This window comes from Pezoporus occidentalis, unplaced genomic scaffold (genome assembly GCF_034315485.1).
Source record: "Pezoporus occidentalis ecotype Australia unplaced genomic scaffold, CSIRO_AGI_Poc_V1 ctg83, whole genome shotgun sequence".
In the NCBI taxonomy this organism is placed as follows: Eukaryota; Metazoa; Chordata; class Aves; order Psittaciformes; family Psittacidae; genus Pezoporus; species Pezoporus occidentalis.
Genome location: NW_026916192.1, coordinates 3094128 through 3106535, shown reverse-complemented (window position 1 = coordinate 3106535; position 12408 = coordinate 3094128). Strand labels below are relative to the sequence as shown.

The 12408-nt window shown below is 37.7% G+C and overlaps 1 protein-coding gene across 2 annotated transcripts in view; it reads left to right on the top strand.

Annotated features, from left to right (window-relative positions):
* Positions 1-11545, top strand: part of VAPB (VAMP associated protein B and C) — a 35050-nt gene extending 23505 nt beyond the window's left edge. The window contains exons 3-6 of one of the 2 annotated variants that reach the window (XM_062604186.1): positions 1764-1867; positions 4092-4172; positions 5312-5485; positions 7147-11545. In XM_062604186.1, the coding sequence (XP_062460170.1) occupies positions 1764-1867; positions 4092-4172; positions 5312-5485; positions 7147-7305 (518 nt within the window). In that variant the 3' untranslated portion in view covers positions 7306-11545. Of the gene's footprint in view, positions 1-1763; positions 1868-4091; positions 4173-5311; positions 5553-7146 lie in introns of both variants that reach the window. The other variant, XM_062604187.1, reaches the window with a different exon arrangement.
* The last annotated feature ends 863 nt before the right edge of the window (positions 11546-12408 follow it).

Below are 12408 nucleotides of genomic sequence, written 5' to 3'. Positions count from 1 at the left end.
TCAGTGAATGGAATTTAGAGCAGTCACTGGTTTTTGAGAATGGCTTCAGCACTACCACTTGGGAAATAAGGATTTTCAAATGAGTTTCTAGTTGCACACTGCAGAGCAAACTGATCTAACTGCAGACCTAGGGAAGTTCCATAACAGTGGATAGTTTTAACTACTCAGTTGGATTTTACACATTATGTGGGCTTGGAATAAGTTAGGTGTCTACTACAGGGGTGGAAAACTTACACTGCTGCTTTTCAGTGAGGTATCGTGCAGTTTTGAAATGTTTGTGCTTTCACAGTGCAGTCATTTCTGTTTGGAAAAACAGTTTTAAAAGCAGCCTGTTAATAAGCAAACATTTTTTTTGGACTAGTGTTTGATTACTGAAAGGTGAGTTAAAAATATATAATAATTCTTAAAAGACCTCATCTGAGAGAATTTGCTGCCTTCCATCTTGTGGGGCTTTAAAAGTCACGAGGTTGTTGATAGCCACAGATTGTGTGCATAATAAAGGTGGCATGTCCATAACATATTCTACTCATTGAAGGAAGTGAACTGGTTTGACTTGCCTTCATCAGCAGTAAATGGGATCTTTTGGATATTGCTTTTATATGACAAACCCTGCAGTTAGTGCATGTGAATTTGGGCACATAATGTCAATGAAAGTAATCCTAATTCTTGAGCCGCTTCTCTTCTTAGCGATTGAATTGAGGGACTGAAGTAGCTCATGGGTTGTGAAAAGTGAATTTTAAACCCGGCCACCATTTTTTATGTTAGCAGTAATTGCAGTATATGCAAGTTCATTTTAAACTTGAGGGCGTGGTAGCTTTTTGCAGTATCTAATAATGAAATGTATGTGTATGAAATACATAATTATGCCTCATCAGGTTACTTTAACATGTTAGTTCTTTACTCAAAAAAGATGAGACATAGAAATTCCAAACATTATATAAATAATATATGATATACTTTACTATATACTATGTTATGTGCTATATAAATAACATCTTAAAAAAGCACGCACACCCCTTAAACCTCTCTGCCCCTGAACACAGTCATTTTCTCCATAAGCAAATGCTGGAATGTTTGTGATTTTTCAAATGGAGAGAAATAGATTTCTTGCATGCCTTTCAGAGGCTAAGTTAATATAGCATTTAACCCTAAACTGCCATCTTTAAATTGGTAACAAACTTTCAGCAACTTATTTTTGGAAGAGAAATATTTGCACTTGATAAAACAAATACCATGAGACTCTTAAATCTTAAACCCTGTAGAGGAAATTTCCATCCTGAGACTTGAGCCTCAAGGTTTAAAATGTTTGAGGTTGTCCCTGTAGTCTTTCTCAGGAACCATCAGCAATACAATGTGTACAACTATTTAAAATGCCAGCTTATTACTTCTGCCCCAAGGAGGAAGGAAAAAAGATGTTTTCTTGGAGGATATTTCCCTCTGTCCCAGAAGATATGTAAATTACCCTATTTACTATGAATTACTATTATTATCTTGCTGTAGTTTGTATATGAAATACTGTAGCATGATCAGCGCTTCCAAAATTCTCAGACAAAAATCTAGATGGTCTGAAGTCTGTTTCTCTTATCTCTTGAAATTTGATTTCAAAGTGAGGTTCCCAATCTCAGTGGCTGTTTTGGTCATAATGTACATACAATTTGAAACCATTTGAATGTTTGTATTTCTCAAATCTGGTAACTGTATCACCAGTGCATGTCTGCATCAGAGCAATGTTAAGATAATGTATTTTTGGGTTTTTCTTGCAGTGATGCTACAGCCTTTTGACTATGACCCTAATGAGAAAAGTAAACACAAGTTTATGGTTCAGTCTATGTTTGCTCCAGCTGATACTTCAGATATGGAAGCAGTAGTAAGTATTGAAATGCATTAAAATGGATTTCTTTACAATTGTATAATTTTATAAGACCTTTCATTGTGTTGCCTATGGGCTGTTGTCTGTCCACACTGGAAGGATCCTTGAAAGCTTTGCCAGATTTCTATCTCTGCCTTGCAAGGTGTTTTCTGTTTATTTTGAGCTCCAGGAATCTTGCACTGAAAGAGCTGGTATCTGTAGTTGCTTCTTTAAGACAGTGCTGTCAGTAATAAGATACCAAGCCATGAAAAGAAAAATATTAAGTAGTTGTATTTTTTCCAAGGTATTATTTTTTTAGCAAGGACAACTTGAACTGTATATTCTAAGAATATGTAGAATATACTCTAAGTCTGTGGCATGTTTTTATGTTTATGCCTCTACTCTCAGACTTGAGTCTTCCCTTGAGCAGCCCCTTTTTCCAGGAGGATGATTTTAAAGTATTGCTTTTTTCTTTATCCCTACCTATGTTTCTTATGGCTTAGGTAAATGGAAGGCCCTCACAGATTTTGTCCTGTGGATTACAAATGAGAGTAACAGAGGCATGTAGGTGCTGAAGCAAGGAAGGGCAAAAGATGTAGAAATAAGGTGTCAGGCTACATTAAGACAACTTGGAAAGGAACAAATCGGTATGTCAATTGATGGCTTTTCCTATAACAGCAAAATTTGCTACTGCAAGAAGGCACAAGAAGGCTTTCTCTAGTTTGGCTTTTGTTGGCTTGAGAGAATACTCAGTAGCTAGTGAGGACACAATAAAAAAGAAAAGGCTATTACTCTAAGGTGTGGGTCTTATGTGTGTTTGTATGTATGTGTATTACTTTAAAAAGCCAACCTCAAAAACCTCAGAGTACCTATGGCTTTTTTACAGTAGTCTTTACAGTATGTATCATCTTTCGAATAGCTTTCTAAAGCTGCAGCCCTCTGCAGGGTTAAGCATTTCCTTTCTGAAAGAGATTTATGGAGCTATACTTGTTTAATGGCCTCAAAATAAGATCCAGTGGGAAAAACAGCAATAGTAATAAAATGTCTGCACCACTAGAAAGATAAGCCAGATTGCCTTTCTTTCTAAACCTTTTAATTTTTATGAGTTACTTTATACCAAGAAAATGTTCCTCTGCTAGCAAAGAACATTTTTTAGGACCTAGGTGGCCCTTCCAGTTTTCCAGAGCTCTACAGACCAGTATGATTTCTTTGCCTGTACCACTTTATCAGCTGTTAGCTTTGTTACCGCTCTCCATGGCTCTTCCTATTCTGGATAAACAGGTGAGACAAATTACTGGAGTACTATAAAGCTTTCAACACTTCACAGGCAGCCAAGGAGCTCGAAATACAGCTCTGACTTCAGCCACAGAAGATCTGAAGTACGATTCTGCTATTTAGGATGAGTCAAATACTTGCTCAGGTTCCACAGGGGTTAGCCATAATTTGACACCTACTTGAGATATGCTGAGCAATACCATGCTACCAGAAGTATGGTCAAAGTGAAGAGAAGCATGTGAGATATCCAAGATGTAAATGTGGATGCTTCTTGCTGTGTATGACTACTATGAATCAGTCTTTTCAGTTCAGGGTTACAGCAGATATTGAGCAAAGATTTATAACTGTTAATCCCTATTAAAAATATTGAAAGGGAACTTGTTTATGGTAGACTCCATAATTGGGGGGAGAGAAGGATGAGAGGAGAAACTCTCTTTTTATATGTAGCACATCTGTTATTATTTAGACATTGATCCTGAAAAATGAGGTGGAAAACAAGGAGGGAGAACAGCCCTTTAGTTCATACCAGTCAGGAAGAAAACCTCATGTGGAATTTGGAAAGCAGAAATTGCTGAACAAAGACTTCAGAACTAACACTTAGTGATTAAGGGTTTTGTTACCTTTCCCTTCCTTTAATGTACCCCTCCTTTTTTTTTCCCCCCCCCCCCCCCCCCCCCCCAATCAGGACCATAGCTCCCCCTATCTATGCTCATTACTCTTACACAATTCCCAGTTCTCTCATACATTACATGTGGGGTTTTTTCTGACTACTTAGAATCTGTTTCCTTCATAGTATCTGGTCTTTCTTTGATACCACTCAGTTACATGTTTGGTTTAATTTTTCATTTTTAATGGTAACATGATAGACACCTGTGGGCTTTTTGTAAGATGATATTTACGTCACACTGCATTTTTCATCTGCCTTTATACTAGTGTTTAATATTAAATTAATAATAAATTATTCTAGTGGAAAGAAGCAAAACCAGAAGAACTCATGGATTCGAAACTTAGGTGTGTGTTTGAGCTACCAGCGGAAAATGATAAGCCAGTGAGTATTTCAAACTGCATATTGAGTGTTTTAACATAATACCACAATAAATCATGTAAAATGGCATGTTTATACAGACAGCTATACAAGCAAAAGACAGAACCCTCTGTTGCACTGCCTGGATGGCATCACCTTTTGAAAACACAATATAAACTATTTAAAAATCTTAGTGAAGCTTAATGTAAGGAGCAGCTAATTTGAACAATGCACGTACAACACCAGCACAAAGAAGTCTCTGAGGTGATCTGTTTTCATTTAGTGAAATATTGCAGGATAAAGAATATTCTTTTAAAAATTGAAAGATTGTGATTGATGGTCATAAAGCTGAGAGTTCATCCTGAAGCAGGTGTAACTGTCAGCAATATTAATTTTCCTGTCCAACACCCCCTTTTGCTTCCTTGGTACAGCACTGATTTTAGCAAGTAGATTGGTAGAAAGCTAGTAAGGAACACATAACTGCAGTTAGGGGTTATGTTGCAATTAGCAGCTATAATATTGCAGGATCCTTTTTTGTTAGGTTAATGAACGCATTAATTTTTAATGGCAGTATGTAGTGTCAAATGTAGAACTGGTAACGGATTGAATACACTGAGAAATGTTTCCTAGTAGGTAGGTGCTGAAGGCACAATTGTTCCGCCTTGCACTGGGCAGCTTTTAATTCCCATTGTTACAATGTCATTAAGATGGAGAGGTGACAGCCAGCTCTAGGGAGAGAACAGAGGGGCAACCACAGCACAGCAGGAGGGTAGCTCCTGGCAATCCCTGGTTCCTGAAGGAGCTGCTTTTGTTTGTGCCTGGGGAGGGGAAAGGTGAGGAGAGCACTAATACTCCACAAGCAGACCATGAGCAAGTAAGTTCCCACTCACATTGTATGACGTGGACTAAGGATACTTCCTTTTCTATGTATGCAGGGACTGAAAAGTCAAGTTCATTCTGTCTGCACTTACTGCTGCTGATCTGGTGTGTTTTTTGAAACAGAAATGGGAAGTAAAGGTTACAGAAAGAAAAATGTTGTTCATTTCTTTTGATACAGGCACGTGTCAGGTGTACAAAGACAATTTTACATGATTCTCCTAAATATCAGGTGTGTGGTGTGATGTTAACAACTAACCAAAAATCACTCTATCCTTTCTTAACAGCATGACATAGAAATAAATAAAATTGTATCCACAACTGCAACAAAGACAGATTCCTCTGTAATGTCTAAATCAATAAGTTCTTTGGATGACACTGAAGTTAAGAAAATAATGGAAGACTATAAGAGGCTTCAAGTAGAAGTTCAGAGGTTACGGGAGGAGAATAAACAGTTTAAGGTAAAGATACTTCTTTATTTTTTTCCAGATTTACCCTTTTCCTGAAAAAGAAGCTTCCAACTTAAAGGTTTGGTTCCCTGACCTTGGCATGATACTCTAATATTCTAATGTAAATTAAAAGATAGTGTAGGTTTTTCCTCTATAAGCTGAAAGTGTTGAAATAAATGCTTCTTTGAAAGGGGCATCCAAGTCATGCAGTCAGGGAAACTGATTGGATAGCAAACTACTTAATTCCTTCTCTTCTGTTTTCTTTTTCCACCTGTTTTCCTCAGTCTGAAGCAGGCATTCAGTGTTGGATTTTGCCCTGTTCTCTCAAACTTATGGGAGCTTGAGGGCACTGTTGTGCAAATACTGTTTTAGTAATTGCACCTACAATACATCTATAATACATTACAGTTAAAATGACCAAAGTGAGACAGATTAATAGGAAATATGCTTCCTATCAAATCCAACACATTGCCCTGAAATCAAGTAAATGGGAAGCCTTTAACACCATGCTGAGAATCGCTTTTTACAGCAGTTTCATCTGTTGTAAATGCCTAGATCACAGATAACAGCACCAGTGAAAATTTGGAATTTGTGCCTGTTGGAGCTCAGTGAAGGGAACTCTGTTCTGGCAGCGTTGATGCTGCTTGGCTTGGCTGATGCATAAAGAAATTCTTTAGACTTTTGTAAACCAGTTTTGCTCTGCACATAGAATTAAAAATGTATATGGCTGAGACACGACCTTCTTCTTGTATTCTTGCCCCTTTAAATTCAAAAGTGAGAAGCACTGACGTACTCAGAGTCTTTAGAATTTCGCTTATCTGACAATTTTTAAGGCTGCAATAACTTTTATTATATTTTTATTAGTTATTTTTTTATGTATAGACTTGAGGCTTTCGCTTCAGTATCTTATGGTTTTGCACTATAATACTGTACCACGTAAAGTCTAACGCTAGTGCTTTGGCTGTATACAAGTTTGGTAACAAAAGTCTCATTTTGCTGTCTCCTAAAATGTTCTGTGTGTGTGTAATGGAGTGTGCTAACACACAGCTGTGCTGCGCAACATCTTGTGTTATGATGTTGTTTTATCTGTTGTCTCATATCTTTAAATTGAGAGAGCTGTCAAACTCATACCAAGAATATATCCTAATTACTGCCATTAGTTTCATGTCAAAATGTCAGGATTAATATGATGGGGGAAATAGATTGCCCTTCAAATGCTGATAAAATTCGCTTGTGACATCTAACTAGGCAAATGATGAACATAATTGCCTTAAAGTTGCGTATTTTTCACAATCAATTTTAGTTATACTGAAAAGCCTTTTCCCCAACAGTGCTGTATTTGATTACAGAGCAAGAAAAGCACCTTCATGTCATTCCCTCCATCACTGCTTTTGAAGATCTGGAGCTCTGCAGATTTTGGACAAGGCTTCCTCATTGCTTCCCCTGTTACCTTAGTCAACAGGAGAAAAATTCTAAGAGCATGTGGATTTTTCTCTGCTAGTCAAGTAGATACAGAATTCTTTTCACTACACTTTCCTTCTCAGGATTATTGAGGAAAATAGAGTTCTAAATTAGCTTTCACCTGTTTTATTATGGCCACCTGTAATAAATATGATAAGGGAGAATATTTAAAGCTGTCTTTCAGTAGAAATAATCAATATCTCTTCCTTCAGGAAGAAGATGGACTGCGGATGAGGAAGGCACCTCAGACAAACAACCCAATATCTGCTTCTGCAGCTGCTGTCAAGGACGAAGGGTTCAGCTCCAGACTACTTGCTTTGGTGGTTTTGTTCTTTGTCTTTGGTGTAATTATAGGAAAAATAGCCTTGTAGAGGCAGCATGCTGGAAATTGTAAATTGGTTTGATGGTTCTGCCATATCATTGGATTAAATTTATTCATAACAATGTTTAAAAAAAACTTAATGTATGACATCTCACAGGTCTTGCCTTTAAATTACCCCTGCACAAATACTATGTAACGTAATCTAGAAAGTTTCAAATGTACAGTGAGTGGATGAATGAAAGAGATTATGCTTCAGTGATGAAGGGGGGAGAAAATCACGATTTAACACTACAATGGAATATTGTATATGTCATTTTAAACATTCTTAGACCCTGGTATATGTTGCTGGATGACCTCTTTTTAAAAAAAAAATTTAAAAAAAAATAAAAAAAAAAGGAAAAATAGAAAAAACTCTTCCTCCACTGCCGGAGCTGGCCCTATTGGATGTTTGGAGGTGGGTTAGGCAGGAGGTGTTGATAAACTTCTGTAAAATATGTTAATCCACCATTCTGCTCATAAATTTAACAGTTTCTGTCAGTGTCTTCAACTCTGTGCAAGTTACCAATTTCTTGGCACTTGAATCTTGAGAAACTGAAAAGAATTGTATGTGGCAATGCTGAGTGTGCTAGGCATCATTAAGAGGCATATATTGACTGGTATGACTCTCATTTGGAATAAAGGTCAATGCCTTGTTCTCATAAAGGGACCAAGCTACATTGCTGTTGGTTCATTTAGTTGAATGAAAATGTTATTCAGAGATGTTTAATGCATATTTAACTTATTTAATGTATTTCATCTCATGTTTCCTTATTGTCACAAAATTGACTAATACTATATGGTATGAAAAGGCACCTGTTTAAAGCCAGTGACTAGAACTAAAAATTCGCTGCTGTAGTGATGCGAGATTCTTCTGCCTCCTGGTGTTTTGGGCACTACACCATTGTTGGGAGTTCTGATTATCTGAGCATTGGAGAAACAGTGGTCAGGAAACTGGTTTTGTATGTAAGTGAGTCTAGGGGGACAAAAACTATTAGTAGTAAACTAGTCCTATGCCGTAAAAGACCAATCCTGTTTGACTATGTAGCATCTTAAAAAAAAAAAAAGGAAAAAAAAAGAAAAGAAAAATTAAATAAAGCCCCCAAATTAATGTTTCCTTTGTTACTTTTGTCATGTTCTCACAGCTTTAGGGGGTGGGGGGAGGAAACAGTATTCTCTGTCAACTTAGTTCACGGCATAAGGAAAGCCTTGTTTGAGGATGATTTATTTTTCTTTCCAGCCTAATCTTAAAATCCATCCAAACCACCCTATCCTGAGCCTGATACACATAAATGCTGGTCAGAGTAACCGTCCTGACTGCTGAGGTACAAGGTAAAAGGTAACGTCCCATTTTTCAGTTTAGCTGGGTTCAGTAGTTAAGATGCTTAGTAACATGTTGAAAGTAAGGTTAAGGTAATCTTGTGCTAAGCATACTTTTACTGCAAAATACATACACTCAATGTGTTGTAACACGTTGAACTTAAGTGGATGACAGCTCTTGAGCAGGTAGAATCCTGTATATTCTTAGATTAGGTCCAAAAACCATCGGTGACAAGTTTTAGTAGCATCTGTCATGGTTTGAGGTAGGTCTTTTAAAAGCAACTTCTTTCATTCCTTCATTATTCCTGTGTTTTCTTGGGAAAGCTGTTTGGGCTGCAGCCTGTCTGCCATGCTCGTTGACCTTTATATTTGTTCCACTTATGTCTCAAGGGTTTCCTGCTTTGCAAGTGCAAAGAAGTGACATTTTATGTGATGTTTAATGAGAAGATAGGAGGAAAATAATCTTACTGGTGTGTTCAGCTTAGGAACACAACTCTGGCAGTACCTCCAGAAGGTTCAGCTGAAATGAGAGGGGTGTCTTCAGAATTTTAAAATGTGAGTGCCTTGTCTGCTCAGGATGGAAGTGACAAAGCTATTCAAGTATGCCTGTAAAGGGCAGAGGAGATGGGAGATGAGCTGGAAAGAATGAGGCAGAGAGTTCAGTTTGACAAATTGGGCACAACTGATCAAGAAAAAAGATGCTTTCTGGGCAGTAGAAGCTAAAGAGAACTTTTACATGAAACACTTTAAGAGAACCTTTTCAGAAAGACAAGGTTATAAATGATGTTGTAAAATTAGTTTTCATGGCTTTGATGAATGTATTTGAGAGAACCCGAACCGAAGGGAGTTGGAGCTATGCAGTATTTTTGAAGAGGCTGTTGTAAATATCTTGATATGACTGAAATGTGTTATCAGAAAAGCTGAATTCCTAACTTGCTTTAAACAAAAGATATTGACTCTTTCAAGAGCCCTTTGTTCTGCTGCAAAACAGCCTCAGAAAAGTTTGGGCCTTTGAAAAAAAGGCTGTATGCAGAGGAGGGTTGAAGGGGGAGGATTGAAGCTTGGAACTGCTCTCTTGTGAGTATATCTGTAATAATGTTGCAGGGCACTTTTACACACACTGTTAGCTACCATAGTGGACTTGGCTGGCCCGGGCAGCTCCCAGCTGAAGGGGAAAGCCAGCAGAATGTCCGTTTTCCTTCCAGTGTTCAGTATGCACTTGGTGATCTGTGGCAACTTGGAACTTTAAATCATTTGTGAGCAAAGTCATCCCTGTTGTTTGCACTGCAGGGTTATAAAGAGGTCTCAGAAAACGCTCTCATGCTTTGCTAGATGCCTTACAAACGTGTGATCAAGGAGACCAACAAACAGAGGACTGTAGTTAAGGATCTGTTGGCAACAGCTGTAGCCTGCAGTTGGGCTGACCCCTGCTATCAGTCCTAAACAAAACTCCTAAATTAACTGCTCATCTTTTGGAACTTAACAGAATTCTGAGGTCTTTCCTCACCATTTCTGACACAGCTGACCAGCCAGTAACACTGAATTGTCAGGGTTATGCTTTTGCCGAGCTTAAAATGACTGATGAGTGGAATCCTTAGTATGTATCTGGTCAACCAGATACTTCTTTCATACCCAGCAGAAAGAAATCTGAAGATGTTTTTTCTTGTGAGGTTCCTAAAAAGGCGGTCTGTAGACAGATTACAGACCAGATTGATGGATGTTCTAAACCTACCTGGATCTTTTGTAAGTTGTTCCTTACACAGTGACCCCAGAGCAAATGTTTTCATGAAGTATTCACAGAAAGTGAATTATTCTGGAGGCATTGTGTATCTTCAGAAGTTATGCATGAAACATAGAGTTTCTAAGTAAGATTGTCTGGTGTCCTTGCACAACACCAGATATAAGAAAACTGTAACTGATACATAATAGTACAAATCAATATATTCCTTAATCTAATTATTGTCCTTACTCTTATTTTAAGATGCCCAGTTGCATATACATTTATCATTAATTTTCATGGGATCTGGTAGAGGCTGCTTAGGTAGCCTTCATTTTGTGGAGCTGTGTACTCCTGTCTGCACTCTCTGGCCAAATCTGGAATAAATAGGTATCTAAAATGTCCTGAAGCCTCATACTGGGAAATGAATGCAAAATGATTTCTACTATTTTTATGTAGTTATCTACATCTTAAAGCAAATATTCCATGCATGACTGATGGTAACTATTGCTCTGCATTGGCACTTGTCAGCTGTGACTGCACAACTGCAACAATTGCATATGTAAGCCAAGCACCCAGCTTCAAGTTAGCATTGAATAGCTTTAGGGATTGAAGAGCAAGATGATGCCAGGTGTGTCACATTGAGAGGGACTGATGTACCAGAACGTAATTTTCTAACACTACAGGATTGTAACTGCTTGGTGGTGGTATTCCATGTCCTGAAATGTCCTTTTTTTTGTCCTGAAATGCTGTGAATGGGATAAAGTTGGAACCTCATTTTGCAGATGGCTGTAGTTTCTTCTCACCAGTAAACTATACAGTTTTTATTCACTGCACATGTAAAATTGCACTTCTAATTGTAATCTTGATTTAGCAGTCGGCATATTTACATGGTGTGTATTTACATACATACAAAAATGGATTGTTAATGTCTTGAGATACTTGATGTTGCAGTTGCCTAATGAAAGAAAACTGTCATCCCTTTTCTTTAGCAATTGTGTATGACATTTTCATCTCTTCATCATAACACTTCCTTAATTCTCGGGCACAGCAGTGACTTAACTGTAGTATTCTACGTTTTTGCAACTATACTTCTCTTGCTCTACATGATGTCCTGAAATGCCATATCCTGAGTTCTGTTTTCTATATAAAGTAACTGAGAAACAACCACAACCAAAAATCCCTCTGTTTGAAATTAAAGAACATGTGAAACAAGCGTGCTGAACTTCATGTTTGTTGTGGCTGTGTTACAGCTGCAATAGTGCTTCACAGCAGCGCTGGAGCAGCCTGGGGTGGGAGAGCTGCTTTTTCATTGTTTGAAAATGGGTTAGATCCATTACCCAAATCCTCAAGTGAGCAAGCTGAGAAGGGACAGGTGGTGAGTGAATTTCAGTTACATACTTGAGATTTTTTTTTTGGAGCCAGAAACAGTAATATGAAAAAGAAGAAAGTAATCTCTAGAGGAGTGAGATTAGTGCAGTGCTGTATGTGAAAGCTGCTATTCTTTGTAATTAGTTATATACCTACAAATCAATTTAGTAATTAGAAAATACTCGTGTAAACCAATGTTTAGGCATTTTACAAAGAAAAGCAAGTACTGAGCAAAGCTGGTTGGTTGCAGAGTGAAACCTAGCAGTTCTTTGGATACATGTCCTAAAAGGATGACAGTGGGATGCAGTGCTGGTGTAAATCATCTGTTACTGTTAGATAAATAGTGGGATTTATTGTTCAAGCAGGGCAGTGCTGATCCTTTGACCATGTCCAATTAAGATTTCTTTATGTTATGCTGACAGCCTCGTGTATACTGAATCACTTTGTCTAATGGGTCAGTGCAAAAGTGACATTACTCATTGTGCTGTTATTAACTTCTGTTTTGATAAGCTTCAGAAGACAAGTAATTGTGTGTTTCCACTACTCATATTTGCTTAACTATAAAATGTGTTTGTTTTATTAATGGGTTGATTTTTTTTTTTACTGGATAAATGTAGATTATTTTTTAAAATAACACAAGTACCAGCCAGAAATCTCTTTACCCTGTAACTCTCTACTGAGCGTGCACTTGCGCCCTTCCGCATGCCT